Raw genomic sequence first — 20,986 nt, 5'->3', positions numbered from 1 at the left:
TCTACAGCCTACAGTGTGTTCCATTTACGTAAAAAAAAAATGCAACAATGAAAATACTGCATTTTGCTTGGAAGTCTCCATGTAACGGTCTCATAAGCAATCACATACAAATGGAACACACTTTACTGTACTATAGTATAGCATACAGTAGTAATAATTCAGTTTCATTCAAAATGGATTTGCTGCCTTAGCATGACCTAATGGTTCCTTTAACAGTTTCAGAACAAAGACCCTCCCACACAAGGCAGTTGGTGACCTATAGACCTATAGAGTCTATAGTGACCCTGCTGGTCACAATGGTCTCACCAGCTCCAGTGATTATGAACACTGCCCCATGGGGCTGCCCTGTAGGACACCCTACTCACGCCAGGATGGAGGACAGCGAGGCTATCTCTGCGGTGAGGTAGGACAGGTACACCAGCAGGAACACGAAGAGGGGCTCGATGATCCGGGCTCGCTTGGTGAAGCGCGTGGTGAGGGCCAGGATGAAGGCAAAGACCAGCCCCACCACTGTCCCCCCCAGACTCACCACGAAGAACGAGGCTGCGGGAAACGACAGGAGAGGAGAGGAGCCTTGTAAAAGCACAGCAAAGTGTCATAAAGCACAGCGAAAGCACGGTATAGCAGAGGCTAGCACTGTAAAGCAGATGGAAAAGGACATAATGGTTTAGCTGTTAAACTGCAATGCTGTAGTCCCCTTAAAAAAGACAGCAAAGTGTAATAAAGCATAGTGAAAGCATGGTAAAGCATTGCAAAGCACAGAGAGGTATGGAAAACCATATTTAAAAAAAATGGCAAACCATGGTTGACTTTGGTAAATGCATAGTATAATAATGGTAAAAGCATGGGGCAAACTGTAAAAATACCATGCACAGGGGAGCAGCCAGATTTCCAGCAGGGTCCCAAACCTGGAGCCCAATCACAACCTCCGGGGCAACATCCAAAATACAAATATGTTCAACCCTCTTCCACAACGGAAACGGTCTTTACCCACAGGATAGACACCAAGTACTGCATCTGCAAACCTTTCATTCGGCTCATCTATAAATACAGCTAATCGGTAAATATCCTCGCTGATTGCTGGATGTTATAGAATGCCCTGATTTATTTCACATAACAATAGACCTTTTAAAACCGGCCTGATTGAATTGTCGTTCTTGAAACACAATTACAGTAAATAGCAAGCCTGTTGCCGTGGAGACTCTGAGGTGGAGAAGCCAGTATGTGTCTCACTCAGGCAGCAGATGGTAACCTTCAGGCTCAATAATATAGTCAGAGAGCCTGTTCAGAAGCCAGCGTGCGCGGCACAGCCAATAACAATGGAGGCATGTGCTCTAGTACACTTTCACCTGCCATGAGTAATTTGCAATTATTATTACCCAAAGCCTTGTTTTTGACATCAACCCAACGATAGATCAGCCAATCAGAAAATAGTTACAATGCAGCAGACCACAGCATACAGTAGCAAAGTATAATAAAGCACAGCGAAAGCATTGTAAAGAATAGCAAAGTATGGTAATAAATATTAATAAACATGGAGCACCAGGGTAAACTAAATGCATAGCATAGCCATGGGAAAACTGCAGAAATACTGTGGTAAACTTTTATAAGGGGACACTGAGATTGCAATAAATAACTTTTTTTTATTTTTATTTTTTTACAGATGACCATGCACAGTTTTAACCTAGTAAAACCTAGGTCTTGAATACATGAGAGTCGATTCAATCAATCAGTTTACCGTCAACACCTTTTCAAACATCTTTTCCGTTTTTCCTGTGTTTTTGTGTCTGTAAAAACACTGTGAACCTCCTTTAATTGACCTGACAGTAATTTCAGATACAATATTACGCTATACAGCTGTTGCGCTGTTTGTCCTTCATTTAGTTTAGTTCTGAGTTCTGGCAACAGGTCAAATAAAGAAAAAGGAAGTTGATATAAGTATGTACACAGTGTGCACAGACTGGAGGCTAGGAGAGCTGATCACCAGGACTCTTACACCCTGAAGAGCTTTCACTGAGGAATTCCCACCCTGTACCCCTTAATGATCCAATTCAAATACTCTACTCACCAACACCTTTCACATAATCCACAGCGCGGACTTTATCCGAACCCATCTCCACAAAGGTGTTGAACACTTTATACAATACCTGAAAAAAAGTCATAGAAAAATGAGCATATATTGACTATAAACACCATTCCTAAAAGGCACATGATTGATTGATTGAGATATATGCAGGGTGATTAGAAAGTAAATTACCATATCATTGATGTGGTAAACTTACTTTCTAATCACCCTGTATATATATATATATATATATATATATATATATATATATATATATATATATATCAATTGTCAATGCAAGAGTTAAACTAGAAGAACGCAAATGTCAGTCTGTAGTGACCTGCATGCTGGATTATATAAAACACAATAGCCCTCTTTAGATTTTTAAACAACATGTTAACAGTGAACCAGTTCTGCTTGTACTCTGTTTAGAGAGGGGTGGGTTAGGTATCATAGTACAAAGAAAAATCCATCATGGCGACATTTGCTTTAAATGCAATACAGTTATTAAGACCTGTTAAAGCAGTGGTTCTCAACATCACTCAGGAATGCTGCAATATCTTTGTTACTGCACACATCTTCCTGTGTTGGTTTAGTAAGCATTCAAAAATTATGTTTCCCCTTGGAAAACAGCTGATCTGTTTCCCTCATTGTCACTCTGCATGCCTCTCAGTCGTCAGCATGTTCCCGAGTGTGCTGCTGAAGTGCTGGAGGGGCAGCTTCCTTACCACGGTCACAGCATCGTTCAGCAGAGACTCTCCGAAGACAATTATGAAGAGCGTTTCATTAACGTGGACTTCTTCAAAGACAGCCAGCACAGCCACGGGGTCCACAGCTGAGATCAGACTCCCGAACAGAAGGAAGTCCATCAGCCCTGCGTCCACCTTCTCATCTGAAACGCAAAGAGGGACTCAGAACACCCCTTCCAAATTCTTACTTCACAGATACTACAGGGAGCTGATACTACAGGGAGCTGATATTACAGGGAGCTGATATTACAGAGAGCTGATACTACAGGGAGCTGATACTACAGGGAGCTGATATTACAGAGAGCTGATACTACAGGGAGCTGATACTACAGGGAGCTGGGTGTGAATTTCACCTTTGGAGGGAGTGACTCTTGCTTCTGTACACACAATCCCATGATCTGCTGTAGTAGATGACACTATAAACTAATACATCTTGTGTAGTGTGTCCCTTATTGTGTCAGGGATGTCATTTCATGCAGTTTAAGCTCTGGATATTCAAACCTTACAATAAAAACTACTTTTGATGTATTAACTTATACATCAAGGTACTACTAATAAACATGAAGAATATATATATACATATTTACCATTATGTATTTTCCATGCACGGGATACGACGTACTGGAATTTGGACAATTACGGTGATTGGATTTTTTAAAATAATATTTATAATAATCATTATCCATAAGTTATATATACTGTGTGTGTGTGCTAATAAACTGGGTGCTGAAGGCTTTGAGATGCTTGATTCCTTGAACACTGGCACAGTACACCTCAGCTTGCCTCACTGAATGTCCATGTGACTTACCCATCAGCCCTGCTTGCTTGATCCCCCACAGAGCCAGCCCGGTTGCAGACGAGTTCCAGAGAGTGCCCACGACTGCGTACATCAGGATGGTCCCGATGTTGTCAAAGAACAGCCTGCTGGGCATGAAGTAGCCCGAGTCGAGGACGATGGGCGGCAGCAGGAACAGAAAGAACATCTTGGGGTCCAGCTGGTACTCCGTTCTGTTGGTGGCGGCCAGGACGATGCCTCCCAGCCCCAGCCCCAGCAGGATGAGCAGGCAGCTCTCCGGTACCACTGTGGTCACCTTGCTGGACAGGTGGAACACTGGGAAAGACATGCAGCAGCAGGAGCTGTCAACAGCTCATACAAGCCTTTCCTTAAACAGTCATTTGTTATTTGGTAAATCATGAATTAGGGTGCATTTCTTTTTTGAATGCTGTTTCTCAATGAAAGCTACTGGTGACTACACTTAGTCTTTGTGGTGATATACCACATTCCACTTTTGAAGATATCAGTTATTTCCTGGCTACACATCTGAAGGGTGTGTCTATCTTGTGTTATAAACCTCACTCATCGTCTCATCCAATCAGGATTTCTGGAAAGAGCGTTCATTAATCCATGGTAGAGTCCCTCTAAAAGTTAACAGGACTTGAAACTCACTGTAAACAGCTTCAGAAATGCCAAGCAGCCTAAGCGAACCAGTCATAAAAATAGCCTGAAAACACCTTCAGTGTTATAACAGCATTAATATCCCTGCAGAGGTCATTACCAGTAGCCCACATAATTGACCTTGTCTTTCGTTGAGCGCTTTCGCCTCTGAGATGCTAATTGTCACCAGGGTCAATGATCTCACAGGCACTGGCCACTGGGGCTGACATTATTGCTTCAATAGAATTGTAATACAGCAGTGTGTTAATGGTTGCACAGATAAGCAAGTCCAGGCAACAGTAAATCAATGGCAGTGTGCTGTTATTACAGTGCTTTAGTTCGTGGGCAGGGGTTTGGTAGTGCTATAAATGAAGTAAGAATATTAATAATAACGACACTACAAAGAACATGTCAAATGCGAGTGACTGCATCTGTAATTATCAGTGCTTTTACACAGAGGCATCGGTAAATGCATGGAATTAGCACTGTGATAACTGCTACATGGTCATTGCCTATTTCAAACAGAGAAAAAAGATGTGAACCCAAGTCTCAGAGGTGAAAGATGGGCCCTGTTATCAAACAAGCTAAATGAGTCACTAAGACTGCTATTGCTGCAAAAAGAAAAGAAAAGTGCACAGAGCATCAAACGTCAGCAGCTTGTCAGTGTTGCCAGGCAGTATCACTGTTCATTATGTATAGAGAGAGACACATTTAACAGCTGCCACCTAATCCTCACAGTTTTCTTAATCTACATATTTTTTTATGTTTGATCCAGGCAGAGACTGCTTTGCACATCAGATGAGTAATAGTTCCATTTAATTTTCTAATAAACTGCCAGCGATTTCCTACCGTGCATTATTAAAATATCCTGTAGATAACAACACATTGTGCAGCTCCTAAAGCTGCAATATATTGTGCCATGGTAAAAGCATAGAAAGGTACAGCCATTTACAGAGATGCATAGCAGTTTGATCCATCTATGGTTTTACTATGAGTTTAATAAGACACACCTGAGCTTGTTACCCATACACTGTGGCTAATCAAGCTTGTAGTAAAACCTGGAATGGGTGAAACTGCTATGCAATAGGAGTCTTGTTTCCATCCCTGATTTATCTCAGCTTAATTACATTTCTAATGCAGTATAAATGTACTTCATTAAAAAATAGTCCCACCTCTTTCAGCACTGAATCTGGCAGCACCAGCCTTAAATCACTCATTAGCCTCATTTCATATCTACTGAACCGCAGCGCGGTAAAGCAAAACTGAAATCTGATTAATAATTAACCCCAACGATCAATTATTAAAGAACGGATCCCATCGTCGCGGTCCGTTTAATAGACCTGTTTAATAAACAAACAGCCCCTTCATGACTTATTTAGTGATTGAAATCTCAGTGGAACGCACCCTAACCCTCCTCTGCTACCCTGCAATCCCCTTTCCATTGTATTCAGACAGTGCTGTATTATCCTCGCTGTCCCCTCCCTCCCCATGCCTGCGTGACTCATTGATCTCATGGGAAGCAGTGATCCCAGAGGATCACTGCTTCCCAACACAGAATCCTTCACTGGAAAGGTTGCAAGCTGTCTTTTTTATTTTTGTTGTCCAAAGGCAAACGCCGCTGGAGCAGCCACGCTTCCAGCAGCTTACAAATAAATCTAACCCCAACCTTAAATCACAATTGTACACCCAACCCTTTTAACTTAATCCTGCCCTTTTAAAGTAGCCATCAGATTGCAGAATTGCTGTTCTGTCCCCCTAGCGGTAGGACTGAAATAACATTCTCTAAACAGCTATGCTATCGTATGCTGCCGAAGCATTCAGTACCAGACGATTTGACAGCCTGGTGCTGGTGTGACAGGGGAGAGGAAGTGTATACAACATCACAGCATGTCCAGTCTTATGCATCTCAGCTGTTCCTTGTATAATGAATTGTGTTATGTAGCTCCTTGGAACTAAGACTCCAGCTCTCACTTACCTGATGATTCAGAAAGTGACCCTTGAGAATCTGCTGCTGATCTAATTTAGCATGGTTTCTGCTCCTTAGTATGTTTCCATTTCTAAAAGTCTAAGAAGAATATCATTTGAGGAATTTTCCAGGGCAGGAAGTTCAAGGCAAGGCACGCCTAAGGGTGCCAAGAAAGTTTGCACTGATTCAATGTTTGGGTTTAAAACTGCTACGTATTTTAGGTCGTCAGAAACTCAAAACATATTTAAAAATATCATGAGTCATCAGAGCATCGTTTCTATAGCAACCGCTAGCTTTGCCACCTTCTGGCTTCAATTAAGGAAGAACAGCATAAGGAAAAAAACTAAATATGTATTTATTTATTTTTTACTTCACCCTGCAGTCTCGTTCCAGTGTATTAGACAGCGTCTCATTGAACCCAGGACCCTGCAGTGTCGTTCCAGTGTATTAGACAGAGTCTCAGTGAACCCTGGACCCTGCAGTCTCGAACACCTGTATCACCACTCTGAACCCCCCGGACTCGATGCTATTTCTGGGCCTCCTCCTTATCTCCCTACCTACGTGTCACCACGGCCCATTATCTGTAAAGTCAGGTATTAAGCTGAACCACAAGAAATATGATTAAAAGGACACCTAACAATTAAAGCTACTTTTTACAGACTCGATCTGCTTCTATTGAGGGCACCATAGAGTCAGCTTCAATATTAAGGCCACCCCTTATTCAGTATTAAATTCACCAGGAAACTTGTTTTTAATTACATCTCTAATAAGATCAATTTGCTGTAAACTAATACAAAACAATAAAGGGACTTTTGGTAACTAAAACAGTAAATTACAAGTTTTGCATAAAAGAATACTAAAATAAATAACATCTAATAGTAAAATTCACTGACTATGTTCATGAGGTTTCACGCATTCTCAATGAATAATGATAATGAATTCCTTATTTTTCAGTCCAGGTTGGATTGGACCTGCTTGTCAGTGACTAATGGAAACTGGGCACGATTGTGTCTCTAGCAGCTCACAAGGTGACCCCAGTTCTATCACACCAGATGAAAGTGCAGAGTCATGTCTGCAACGAACAGGACGAGAGTCAATGAAAAGAAGGAAGGAAGGAGCTCAGAAACTCGACATTGTTTTTTTTTCTTCCAGGGAATAATTCCTTACAGCTGTCCGTTGTCGTTTTAGCACCACTTCAGATCACTAGAGAGGGTTTGACCTACACAGGGATATAGACTCAGTAAATAAACACAGAGGCGTCATTTCCCTTGTTCTTCTGTGTGTTTAAAATGGAAAAGTTAAATCGAACGCAAACACACCGTTAATTTGCATTTGCAGTGGTGTGTTCAGGACATGTCCTCCAGTGCCTGTGGGTTAGATTGAATTGCAACAGAAAGCAGGGATCATGGGTCTGAATGCAGCACGCCATGTTTTCAATGAACCTGCTTCATCCCCCCCACCACCACCTTATAAAAAGCCAAACTGTAATACGATGGAAAGCAACACCCACCCTGGTAAGACAACCTGGACAACAGAATGTCTCCAGTGTTTTTATCAAAGCCTCATAGACACTCCATGAAGGGAACCGGGTTTATTGTGGTCTGTAGCATTTCTGTATCTGAGATTTCATTTAAACAGCTCATGGTTATATTATGCATTCACCCTAGCTTACCACGGTTTACCATGTTTTTACCACGGTTTACCATGTTTTTTTTTTTGCAAAGCTGCCTTTCAATTGTAAAACTTTATATACTTTTTATATATCCACTTTTACCACTTACAAGATGCACAGAACGTGCAGCCAGCTGCATTAAAATAATAATAATTCAATCGAATTACTCTACTGGGTCATCTCGGTTGCCTGTCACATTCTGAAAGTTCAGAAAGACGCTAAGCAGAACTATCTACTGGAACAGAGCAGCACTTCAAAAGCCTTGGCATTGGCAGCCTGTGTCTCTCGCTCTCTCTTAAATGTCCTTGGAAAATGTCGACAGGCATTCCAGCTTGATCTTGAATACCTGTGATCCCGATTTCGTTATCTGAATCCATGTTTGACAGAAGATGCAGAAAATAAAAAGTGTGTCTAGCGACTAATTTAGCAGATCAAACCCACTGCCAAGAAGCAAGCAATGAGACTGTGTCTGTTAAGTGATGGAGGCTGGAAAGTTGGCAAATAAATGCCTGCTTATTTTGTATCATTGTATTATCTATTTTAAGTACTGTATTTATCTGCTGTATGGCATCGTGAATCTCTGAACAAGCTGGCTGTTGTTCCCAGGATCTTCTGAGATTTCGATTTCCACAGTTAGCTAATCCGGTTGTCAGTTCTGTGAAAACGTAGGTTACACCGTTACATTTCCCAAACATTTTTCTGATTATAAACGTACATGCAAAGTTTTGCGAAGTTTGGACAAGCAGCTCTGGCGATACAGGGACAGGTGTCCTAAACTTTTGCTGCTCTTTCACGTTTGCTAATTCTAAAGTAGAATTTAAAAAAATATATATTCATAATAGCTATGCAATACTGCAGTACACATTTATACAGGTTGATATTGGACCTGGATCTCTGTGTTATTTGGGGAAGGTCTGATCTTTTGAAGTGCAGGCTGCTTGACTCTTGTGTGCAGATTAGCCGTGTGTTTGTGTTTCTATTGCCTGCTGTCTCTGGGGTCTCAATCAGGCTCCGGCGCGGGTCACAAGTGAAACAGGTTTGGTGGTTTATACTAAAAAGCATGATTGCTCAGGGACTCTGGCAGGTGGATAGAACGTGAATCAATTAATACATTCACAGAACAAAAGGCTCTGGAGTATTACAACCTGGTTTTATTTATTATAGTTTAAAATCTGGTTGACAAAGCATCTTACTGCAGTTGTGCATATGCATGAGTGTGCTTCTTTTTAAAATTATAATCAGTTGCACATAATTATCAGCCTATTTTAAGTAGAGCAGTGAAAAGGCGTACAGTGGAGCCTACAGAGGACACGTTGAAAGGTATTGGGAGCTTTGCCAAGTTTCTGCCTGGCAGAGACACAAGGGTTCAGAGAGATTACTAGAAATAGGAGGCTCACTCACAGCTGGGCACAAATTGCCCAGTTCTTGTGATGTGTCACCAAGCGGGCAGCAGCAGGAGAGAGGCTCTGCTGCTCACTTCAAAGGGTACTCAGAGTATGAAATAAGGAGGGAGAGCACAGCACAGTCACGCACAGGCAGTACACAAACAATACCCAAGAGACAGCAGCTAGGAATTAGCACACAGTTGAAAACAATGCCACGTGACGATGGGCTCTATTTTAATGATCTAAAACAGAGCCAGGTCTCAATACTGCTACCCTAAAATTGGTAAACCTCATTGTTGACGCAAATGTCATATTGTATGTAGTGTGTCCCTGAATCAGACCTGGTCTCTATTAATATTGAGTGAATGAATGGACATATTGATATGATTACAACAGACCCCAATGCTTCCACCATGAGCCGTTATGCAGTGCATCTGTAGATATGAGTGTTTCAGACCTGTTCTCCGATTAATCAATAATCCTGCCTACACAGTGCTGCAGGCTAACTCACTTTCTTAACTTAAATATGTGGCTTCTTTTCTTAATGTCATTCAGGGTGTATTGTTTTGCATGGGGGGTGAAAAGCTCTCCCCATTGTGGATGAACCGTATGATCCATTTCAGCGCAGCCACTTCACTGAGGAGAACTGCGTGAGAAGATTTCACACCAAATTAGAAATCTTACTATCTCTATCATTGTAACCCAATAAGGAATGTGTACAGCCAGTTTCTCATATTAAAGTTTTCAATATGTTATTACCCTGTAACAGAAATCTGAAAGTGTTAACTTGGACCTACTGTAAAGAGGATATCCTAACTATATCCTAACGATATCATATCTTTAATGTTGCTCTCCTGGGTTAGATTCACTTTGTGTATCATTTTCAGTTTCTGTCATCGAATTCTGGTGAAAAAATCAGTAGTCAGAAGTACCCATATGGCCTCAATAGAGTTCTGGAGCATGCATTCTCTCCAAGAACAGCTGGTCTGCCAGAGTGTAACTATGAACCTGTCCCCCTGCAACACTGCCCCTAGTGGATATAAGTCAGTACGAAATAGCACACTCTGTTGTACCAGCTGTCCTTGGAGATACATGTTTGAGAGCTCTTTGGAGCCCACAGGGATGCTTTAACTTCTTATTTTTAAAAGTCACCAGGATGAGATGACTGAAAAATGACATGCAAAGTGAATCTGTGAACTGTGATATTTCATACCGTACCGAGTTACTCTTTAAGCAGTCCAATCTGCCCCCCTTCAGATACCTGGGTTACACTAAACTAACGCTTGTTTTATGGGTGGCCCGAGCTAAATAAATGAATATCCTTAAAGGTTAGTCTGTTCTGGAATGCCCTGTGGGTTCCAGCGCCCTGCTGGAGTCTGAAAGGTCAGTTTAGTCATAATTAATAAAGGCCTCTCCACTCAATAATGCAAACATTTCTGTGCAGGGCTTGTACAGTAAGGAGCCTCAACAATAAACATGCACTGAAACATTTCTGTGCAGGGCTTGTACAGTAAGGAGCCTCAACAATAAACATGCACTGAAACATTTCTGTGCGGGGCTTGTACAGTAAGGAGCCTCAACAATAAACATGCACTGAAACATTTCTGTGCAGGGCTTGTACAGTAAGGAGCCTCAACAATAAACATGCACTGAAACATTTCTGTGCGGGGCTTGTACAGTAAGGAGCCTCAACAATAAACATGCACTGAAACATTTCTGTGCGGGGCTTGTACAGTAAGGAGCCTCAACAATAAACATGCACTGAAACATTTCTGTGCGGGGCTTGTACAGTAAGGAGCCTCAAGCTTTTTTCTTATTAGTTTTATTGTGGCCCCACACACTACAGGGCAGCCTGTGAGATCTGGACAGTGCATGAGGTGCTGTTGATGGCTTGTTTTTGTTTTTTAAAGGTTATCTGCAGAGGGCCAGTTATAAAAAGCAGCAAGCAGATAGGAAGCAGGGGTAGTGACAATTAAAAATGTGTGGGGTGTAAAGCATAAAGATAATGAATCTCTACACGAAAGAAACAACCCAGCCAGCAATGCAATACTGCTCTGCAAATTCTCCATCACTATCTGGATGCCCCCTGGAGATTAAAGAGACAGCATGAACTGAATATGTCTCCGCGCTGTTCGAAAGAAACTAGCCCTCTCAATGCACGTCATCCAGTAACGACAATCATCCCAAGGAATAGAAAAGATTGGCGGTGCTCAAAAGAGGGAAATGTCTTAAGGTCCCCATATATATTTAAACTAGCGTCTTGCAACATGGATCCAGTGGCTCTAGAGTGTCGATACAAAAATGCATTATAGGTTGTGTGCTCTAATTGTGGAGTATCGATAATCCGTGAAACAAGCATTTCAATGACTCTGCATCAGGACAGCTCAGCAAAGCAGGCCTCCGTCGTCCACATTAAAAGACTGAAAAAAGAACGTTTTCTAAACATTTGACTGCGTAGCGATTTCCAGCTCTTTTATGAACTCATTCTATAACTTTTACTAGAGTACTTGCAATCTGTTGCTTTTTGTAGTCTAAGCACAAGCAAGCTGGAATAAAAGTGTGGTAAAAAAAAATGGCAAAAACATTTACAAGAATTAACTTTTGCAAGAGAAGGACAGGCTCAGCGTATTAATAAAAGGACATTTCTGGGAGAACACATTCAACCAAATAGTACACTGACATTGTTACAGAGTCATCTCGCCCCAGCCAGCAAAGATGCAGACTAAAAGGTTGTATTGAATTTTTAATAAGAGTAATGCAATAATTTTAAAAGGATCAGGTAGGAATGGCAGCAGCAGTGCTTTTTGTCAGAGCAGTTTCTGTAGTGGTAAAATAGCCCCTTAATACAGGAAAAGAAAGGTTTTTAAAAATATAAGTGATAAAAAGGGTTACAAAACAGCAAAGTCGATGTGTGTGTGAGAGAGAGAGAGAGATTTTTTTTTTTTACAGACTCAATTTTCTCAAGTGCTGCTTCTATGGCATCACTGGTTGCCAAGCAACCCCATTCCAAAATGAAGTGATAATAAAATCTAATACTGAGAAGTAGTGCGCTTTGCACACACTGGAGCTGAAGCTTAATAAATCTGGACCATGTTAAACTGCACTGAGCACTGATCACTTATCTGGGACTGCCATGCCCGAAGTGAGACTTGCTAAAACCTGAAGGCTGTGAGGCAGGTGCTTCTGTTTACCATGAAAAGTGTTTTGCATAATGAAAGTGAATAACATGGGTATGAAAAATTCAATTGCACAGTGCAATAGCCACCATTTAGTTAAGGGGTTCTGAATTACTGCACTGTAGCTGATATTTTAAAGCAGTGAATAAAATGGATTTGACCCAGTCTTTCACCCGGTTGATTGTAATCTGTGCCAAAGACTACACTTCTGATTCCTTCGATTTGATTTGCACAATTTACAGCTCTTCTAACTGTGCTCCAAGGGATATTCAGTGACTTTGAAATCTTTTTATACCCCTCCCCTGATCTGTGCCTTTCCACAACTTTATCCTGGAGTTGTTTTGAAAGCTCCTTGGTCTTCATGGTAAAATATTTGCTCTGAATGCACTACCCAACTGTGGGACCTTACAGAGACAGGTGTATTTAATCTGAAATCACGTGAACCACTTTTATTGCACACAGATGGACTCCATTTAACTTATCGTGTGAATTCTGAAGGCAATTGGTTGTACCTGAGTTTATTTAGGAGTGTCATAGCAAAGGGGGTGAATACTTATCTAACCAAGACATTTTTTTATTTTTCATTAACTGTTGTTTCACAATAAAAATTCTCTTGCCTCTTCAAAGTGTTGAGTAGGTTGTGTAAATCAAAGGAAAAAAAAATCCCATTTAAATGCATCAAGATTTCAGGTTGTAACACAACAAACTGTGAAAACGTCCAAGGGGGGTGAATACTTACTATAGGCATTGTATACACTGTGGCTAATCCAGCTCATATAAAAACCTGGAATGGGTGAAACTGCTATGTAATAGGAGTTGTGTTTCCATCCCTGGAATTAGGCTTGTTCAAGTACTGGCTGGTGATGTTACAAGAAACGGTTGTAACCTACAGGTCAAGGTCACTGACTGATAATGTAATTGAAATAAAAAACAACAACATGGTGCTACATAGACTGCCTGCAGGAAGGCAATTGTACGCCCAGGAAGGGCGATGTTAACTGTTACATGATAACTATAGGAACTCAAGGTGGTATGTACTATAGCAGCGCTGCGTGTGTATCACGAGGCACAAGTTCATGTCATTGAGAATAATTCGTCTAATCAGCCCCTGCTTCGTCATATTCCTAGATTGTATACACTGTACACCGGATGCCTGCACTTACAGCTAAACAATGTCAGCAACAAGAACCACAAACCGATGTGTTAAAGTCATTTCATTTGTACCTCGGATCACCAGCAGCCAGACTCTATTACAGAGGCGATGCTGTCATGTCGCATGTCTCACGCAAGACTTCCCGTATCATGTACAGGTCTACAGAAGGCATATTATGTGTGTTCAAAGCTCTGAACAGATTATTATTATTTTTTTTTACAACAGCAGCAGGTTAAATAACAATTATAGAGTGGATGATTTTAATGAAGAGTCGTTCACGTATTTGCGCTGCTGTGGACATGTGAACTGGATCGTGTCAGATTGTCAGAGATGCCGCATCTTGATTTTAAATATAAAGCAGGTGGCTCAGCCTGCTGTACAACATGCACCCTATACAAAGTTTTAAACAGAGCACACAAATTCCACGACATATAGCCTGGCTTATATGATGAATCTGCGTTCTCAGCGTGAAGAAGAACCGGCGAACATCTTTAACACTGAGACTATAACCTTGCTGCTGACACAGCTGTGTCCGTGGAAGCACCCCACGAACCCTGCTCCTCTACAGCACCGGTTCTGCAGCACAGCCCGTCTTCGGGAGGAAAGAACTACAGTAAAGATATTTAGCCGGTGTTTCTTCTGAGCAGTGCAACTGATACTGCCAGTAAGAGTCAGACCCCAACACGACTGCTGCGGCCAGTAGATTAGTGTCTGCAGTTACTCCGGCTTCTAGTTTAACATCTGGACTGAAGCCTGGACTGGACTTAACGTTACTGGCCTTGAGATTGGAGACGGGGCAGTGTAATTGTTAAAAAGAAAGCAACAACGTTCTGTGCACGTACAACAGCAGCGGAGCCAATCCATGTCTGGTGGTGTGCGAACTTATGCAGGTACAGATGTGCATGTGTAATGGATTTGACTACTTACGTATCTTAGCCAGGCTGGCCACCATGATCCACACCGCAACGAGGAAGGGTCCGTGAGCGTGTTCCCAGTTCCATTTCACAATCTCGAAACTCACCGGTTCGGTCTCACGGTGCTGGTTACCTGGCGGGCTCGTTGGGATGACAATTGGGTCGGTGATGTCATTAACCGGGGCGCGTGCTGCCGCTGACGCAATTTTACCCGTATCGATTCCATATTGCCGGTGGAGCGGCGGCGCTGAGGACTGCGAAGACTCTACAGCGATCCCGACCGGTTCCAAAATCTCCGAAATGACAGATGCGTCGCTCCCGGGAAAGTCTGCAGTCCACGCCGCAAAGAAAGCGGATGTTACTAATACTACAATTTGGAACAAGGCAGGGGAGTGCATTTTTAGCACCGGCTTTATAACATCTTCCTCTCCCCCTTTATTAGTTCTTGTTATCGGCGTGAATCAAGCAAGGTGAGCTGGCTCCTGTCTCCATCCTCTCCGGTCAGCATATCCACCGCTACAGTACCATCGGCCTATTGCTGATCACTGCGGCTCATAATGAAATGCCTGGCGTAGGTTCACACGTGACTGAAACGCATTCTAAAGAGTGGACACCGCACAGCACAGCACAGCGCTGCCAAACACCTCCGTCTTAGCGCGCCAGGACTAGACTCTGCAAAAACACTGTAGTGTGTTCTCAAACGTATAGCGCCATCCCTCCACAGACTATATCTCCCTGTCATTCCACATGTACGACTACTGTAAATAACAATACTAATGTTAAAGCAACTAGGTGTACCACATGCTATATGCTAGTATATAGTACCTGTGTCATATGTTTGAAATATATAGGTGTAAAATATTCTATTTATTTAAACTATATTTCTATATTCGTAGACTATGGTTGGTCGATAGTTTTTAAAACTTCTATTTGATTTGAATTCCAAATACTCTCAAGAGAAGTGCGCTTATTTAATTTTATACACTATTATTATGAGAAATGGTGTGCGTGTGCGTCACTGTGACCCGACCCGCTCAGCAGGAATGGAACACTGACTGATCGAATACGCAGAGGCCTTTTGTTCCATTCATGCAGCAACATTCGAGAGCTCTTAATTAAGACTCTTTGCAGTTCAATACTAATGAAACCCAAACGTTGTTGGGATTCATTAGTATTGAACATGTCTAACTCCATCTTTTAGTCTACGTATGAATACTGTATTCCACAATATAACTTAAATTATATACGGCTACAAAATAATTTTACTAGGATAATGTATAGGCTACTAAAAGTGCTACCGTGTCAGTGTAAAAAATAGACAACTGGATCAAAACAGGGATTATGAAGCTTTACTGCCACCTTGTGGAACACTGACGAATGCCACCTTGTGGCGAAATGTGTGTGTGTGTGTTTTAGCAGTATGGGGAAACTGTACAAAGATATTAAGCTATGCATTGAAATGTACACTCCAGATTTTAATAACAAAAAACCCAACATATATCAGACTTTTACATATTTATAAACGCTTGGTTAACATTTAAAAAACAAAAACATTCAAAAAGCACAGTCAAAAAATAAAAAATATAATAATCAGAATCTTTTACCAAATGTGCTCATAAAACTATGCACCACCTACAGAGTTCTGTTTATTTAACAAACATGAAAACAAAGTCATAGATCCGTAGTGTAAACACACACAATCAATCCATTTGCAATCCTTGATCGGTTTCAGAACACATGTGTTTAAGTTTATGCTAAAGAGTGCAGCGGGAGACAACACAATGCATGATGCTGTCAATGCAGGTACATATGAGTTAATACTGCAGCGACTAATAGTATTAGACTCCCAGTGCAAATGCTTGTATCCACATTATGGATGAACATATTGCTTCACGATATGTGTACCACCCATACACTAACACAGTCCATGCCATCAGAAGAGCCCTGTAACAGAAACACCACTGTACTGGGTGCTGTTCACTATATCCCTGCAAGCTCCTTTCAGAAGTAACACTATCTCTCTGCTATCCAGGAAGAATGCATTCATTTCATGTGTGTGCAAGACTGCACAATCACAACTGTTATGAAACTGGTTATTATAAAGCACAGTCTTTACACCAGGTTCCTGAGAACTACAGTATATCTATATACAAATCAGCAGTATGGAGTATGCTATAGTTTGGGGCTGCACCCAGCTATCAATTCATATTACAGATTACATGTATATCCATATAAAATTGTTTTTTTATTTTATAAAAAACAAAATGTGCAAATGTAAGAGAGACAGCGGCTTTAACACAAGCTGGGTAATTGGTTTGCGTTATCATCATGACAATACTGCATCACTGTCTAATGTTGGTAGCTTGAAGTGGTTGTAGATAACACAATACTTGCAAGCATTGAAATAAGACTCATTTTGCATAGCTGTTTCACCCATTCCAGGTGCTGCTATGAGCTTGATTAGCCATAGTGTACAGTTAACAAGCTCATAGTAAAATCAGGCATTGGTCAAACTGCTATGCAACAGGAGTCTTATTTCCGTCCCTGACATTAGTTACAGTGATCTTACCCATCCTGAACTTCCATTTGCTGTGTAGGTCTCAAATGTGAATACCACATGTTATAGCAAAGGTATTCATTTGAACGTGTTATCTGCACTAGGTGAAGGGACGTTCTCAGTTTGGATGCCTTTTAAGGAAAACCGATGTTGTTTAATCTCTGAGGTATCTTTACCTCACACTTCTGGTTGCAAAACATGTCAGTCAGGAGTTGAAACAGTGTAATGGACATCAAGTTTTAAAATGAAGATACCATGTGTTTCTTTCTAAACTGCACATTTGAGACTTGTGCAAGCACATGACAGGAATGGGATTATCATCACCCACAAACACTTCAATGCAATAGCCTGTATTTTGAGGCTTTTCTGACCCCTCTTTTGTTCACAACCCAACTGCTTAGCACCTTAGGAAATTACAATGATGTCAAGGTTGGGCCAAGCATCTTCCATCAAGCATATTCTTGCACTTTTCATATTCCAAAGCCTTCAGGAAGCTTTTCAGAACGTACTACACCTCTCTTTGAAGCCATGTCCCTTTTTTATTTAGTGATTAATGACGCTCCGTAAACTCCTCCACGTCAATGCAAAGTCATTCCATGCAACCCCCCCCCCACCTTCCTCTACACACATCAGTTACACCTCGCTGGTCAGCCCTAGAGCCTGAACCACCTCAGGGGTCAGTCCGCTCTTCAGGGTCCTCCGCACTGTGGAGAGAGAAGAGAACCAGTTAGTGTCACTGTACACATTGGGGACGATCAAGGCTTGCATTCTATCAACACTGCAGAAGCAGAACACCACTCTAAGAAGTAGAACTCCATTCAACACTGCAGAGCGCTCTAGTAGTATAGGAAAGAGAACTCCGCTCAACACTGAAGAGCGCTCTAGTAGTATAGAAAAGAGAACTCCACTCAAAACAGCGGACCTCTATACTAATGTAATAAACTAAAATGCACATCTATGCTTGTTATTCTTTATTTCACTGAATCACTGATATGATACTATTGAGTATTCTGATATGCAACAACGTCACTCACATTTTAATGTTATAAAAAGAAAATAAATGGCATTAAAAACACAAGGGAAATGAGCCAATGCTATGCTGTATCAATCCTGCATCTAATTAGAGTATCGGCCATTGCAGGGTCAGAAACTAGACCCAATCTGCTGTGCTGTGCTTCACTGAGAAACGAAAACAAAGGAAGTTCAGGGTTTACGTTTTAGCATTCCTAATGATCCGTGCAAAGCAGTGCATCAGGCAGACTGGGATAACATCACTCCAAAGGGAGGATTATAGGAAGAGTTCTCATTCCTGATTTCTAGAATTGGAAATCCCACCCACGATTACAAAGAAAAAAAATCTAACTAAAAAAATAGCGATTAAAAAAAAAAAAGGGGCAACAAATGAATGCTATCAAAGTCATTTATTATGAATAATAATAATAATAATAATAATAATAATAATAATAATAATAATAATAATGAAAAATGCTTGGATACGTCTATTATTTAAGTACCAATTGTTTTGTTTAAATAAAGCTACGGCACAGTGCCGAGACCGACCATCTTACATGCTTATATATATATATATCGTTAATTTACTTATTTGAATCAAGAATAGCAAGTGACAGGCAAGAGAAGGGGACACTCACACGACTTCCTGTTTGCCCGGGACCTCTTCCTCTCTTTCGGGGTCGACGGTCTCTGGTTAGGGTTTTGCGTAACAGACTTAACCAAACGATCCATGATTTCATCAGTAGCATCGTCCTGTGAACCCGAACTGTCCTCCTTTGACACTGTCGAATCGGATGGACTAGTTCTACCTAAACCTAGCAACAACAACAAAAGAAAGAAAAAGAATACAAATGAGAGAATCAAGGAATGCAAAAGTGAAATGGATTGATACAATAGTATGCCAGCCTTTATATGTTTTAGACTAGCAGCAACAGAATGACGGGACAGCTATAGAAAAAACAGCTGCAGACACAGAGATTCTGACTTTCTCAATAGAACATGCTGAAAAGTGTCCTAACCAAGTTTCATAACAAGCAGTTATCCAGATATACGAGAAATTCTATAGTGTGACATGCATACTGGAACCTCCACTACACACACACACACACACACACACACACTGTACACATACACAATACAAAATGCAACCCAGTCCCTGATGAGCACTACCTAAAGTTAACTTCAGGAAGGCAGTGTGAGATTAGTGTTCCTCAGGGTCTGTAACCTGGTTTCACAGTCCCTGATCATCATCAGTACAGGACGAGCGTGCCTAAGGTCACACAAGTCCTAGATGGGTGGTGCTCAGGGTGTGTTGAAGCAGCCCTGCAGTGTGTGCTGTGTGCAGTGCAGGTCTTGCTCGCTGTTCTTACTGCAGTAGCCTCTGCTCCGGCGTGTGCCGCTGGGCTCCCCGCTCGGGATCAGCAGGTTCTTCATGTTCTCGTGCTCCTCGTCTGCCTGGCCCTGCTGCTGCTGGGACACGGGAGACGGGCTGCTCTCCGAGGGGTCAGCAGCACCGGAGAACTTCTCCGTCTGGAGAGGAGAGGAAATGCCATGAGTAACATAAGGATGGGAAAAGCAGCAGCAGCACCAATAATAATATCAAAAATGATAATGATGATACACGATTATTTATTATTCTTATTAATAATAATAATAATAATAATAATAATAATAATAATAATAATAAAAAACACAGAAATGAAAAATAATAATAATGCAAAAATAATTACTGAATGCAAGCATAATATAATAATGACGATAAAACACAAAAATTAAAAATTAGAATTATGCAGTTCTATCGGAACCCTTTATACTAGTAATGTTCTTTCTAAATGTATGGTTATGAGCTGTTTATCCCTCGTTCATCACTTTCAATAAGTTCATTTGCGCTTCTAAAGCAGGCCCAGTTCCCCCTGCTCACCTCTGTGATCATCTTGCCTCGGGTCTTGTTCCTCTCCCGGTACGCAGCCCTCTTCTGCCTCTGCTGCAGGGCCCTCTCCCGCGTGGTGCGATACTCCAGAGCAAACTCGCTCATGATCCTGCAGAACTGCGTCACCTTCATGTCTCGCACCGAGTGAGAGGGCTGCCCGAGGTACAGCAAGAATGAATGAAACCTGCCGAGCCGGGAGGGGAAAGCACACGGTCAACACAAACAAACAAGTAAGCGAGCAACAAAACTGCTTTAAAATCTCCTTTAACCCCTCACCCATTTGAAACAGCTAGAATGAAACAAGACCACAAGCGCGCATTACACAGTAAGCAGTCACATTCTTCATTATCAATCTCATTCTCCTTCCTTTATATAAGATTTGCAATCATTCTGAATGATTCATGGTCTTGTTGCTCTGCAAGAGAGGTTTTTATATGCTTTCTGGAATGCACAGTTTTGCTGTGGTTTGCTTTTTTTCTTTTTGGATTGGAGAAATGCTGCTCTGAGCCCTGGAAGCAGTGGGTGCATTCAGAGCTGCTCAGTGAAAGAACCCACTTAACGGCATGCTCAGTTCCGCACTGCAGAGCAGATTTCGTGGCGAGTGGAGAGAGTGTCTCTGTGGCTCCGCTCCTGAACGCCCCCAGCGGGTGTCCTGTACCTGTTGATGATGCGGCGGTGCACCACTTTCAGGATGATGATCCGCTCGGTGCAGTCCTTCAGGAACTCCGTCAGTTTGTTCTTCAGTGCGGCTTTGCTCTCATGCTTGGCGATCACCTTCAGGTTGTCCCAGGACGTCTTGCACTTCCTCTCCAGCTGAACCAGGCTTTCCGACAGCTGATCGAAATCCACCTGGACAGAAACAAGCAGCATTCTCTCTTTACAGAGCCCGATGGCAGCGCTGACTGCAGGCAAATAGACCAGCATATAATTACCTTTATACATTACTAAATGTTTTAAACAGCACAAATGAAAA

General features: G+C 41.7%; 2 protein-coding genes across 8 annotated transcripts in view; both read right to left on the bottom strand.

Annotated features, from left to right (window-relative positions):
* LOC117424742 (sodium/hydrogen exchanger 5-like) overlaps window positions 1-15,143 on the bottom strand; it is a 31,778-nt gene extending 16,635 nt beyond the window's left edge. Inside the window, exons 1-5 of one of the 2 annotated variants that reach the window (XM_058992840.1) lie at window positions 14,529-15,143; window positions 3,623-3,925; window positions 2,794-2,957; window positions 2,069-2,147; window positions 366-543 (exon numbers count right to left, since the gene is read on the bottom strand). In XM_058992840.1, coding sequence (XP_058848823.1) covers window positions 366-543; window positions 2,069-2,147; window positions 2,794-2,957; window positions 3,623-3,925; window positions 14,529-14,913 — 1,109 coding nt within the window. In that variant the 5' untranslated portion in view covers window positions 14,914-15,143. The remainder of the gene's footprint in view (window positions 1-365; window positions 544-2,068; window positions 2,148-2,793; window positions 2,958-3,622; window positions 3,926-14,528) is intronic. The other variant, XM_034041418.3, reaches the window with a different exon arrangement.
* Window positions 15,144-15,969: 826 nt separating this feature from the next.
* Window positions 15,970-20,986, bottom strand: part of LOC117424354 (FH1/FH2 domain-containing protein 1-like) — a 57,330-nt gene continuing 52,313 nt past the window's right edge. For all 6 annotated transcript variants that reach the window (XM_034040603.3, XM_034040604.3, XM_034040605.3 and 3 more), the window contains 5 exons: window positions 20,672-20,862; window positions 20,005-20,197; window positions 19,454-19,613; window positions 18,722-18,898; window positions 15,970-17,776 (listed from right to left, as the gene is read on the bottom strand). In XM_034040603.3, the coding sequence (XP_033896494.3) occupies window positions 17,706-17,776; window positions 18,722-18,898; window positions 19,454-19,613; window positions 20,005-20,197; window positions 20,672-20,862 (792 nt within the window). In that variant the 3' untranslated portion in view covers window positions 15,970-17,705. The remainder of the gene's footprint in view (window positions 17,777-18,721; window positions 18,899-19,453; window positions 19,614-20,004; window positions 20,198-20,671; window positions 20,863-20,986) is intronic.

Source organism: Acipenser ruthenus, chromosome 19 (assembly GCF_902713425.1).
Source record: "Acipenser ruthenus chromosome 19, fAciRut3.2 maternal haplotype, whole genome shotgun sequence".
Taxonomy (NCBI): domain Eukaryota; kingdom Metazoa; phylum Chordata; class Actinopteri; order Acipenseriformes; family Acipenseridae; genus Acipenser; species Acipenser ruthenus.
Note: the sequence above shows the minus strand (reverse complement) of the source record. Positions and strands in the feature narration are given on the sequence as shown.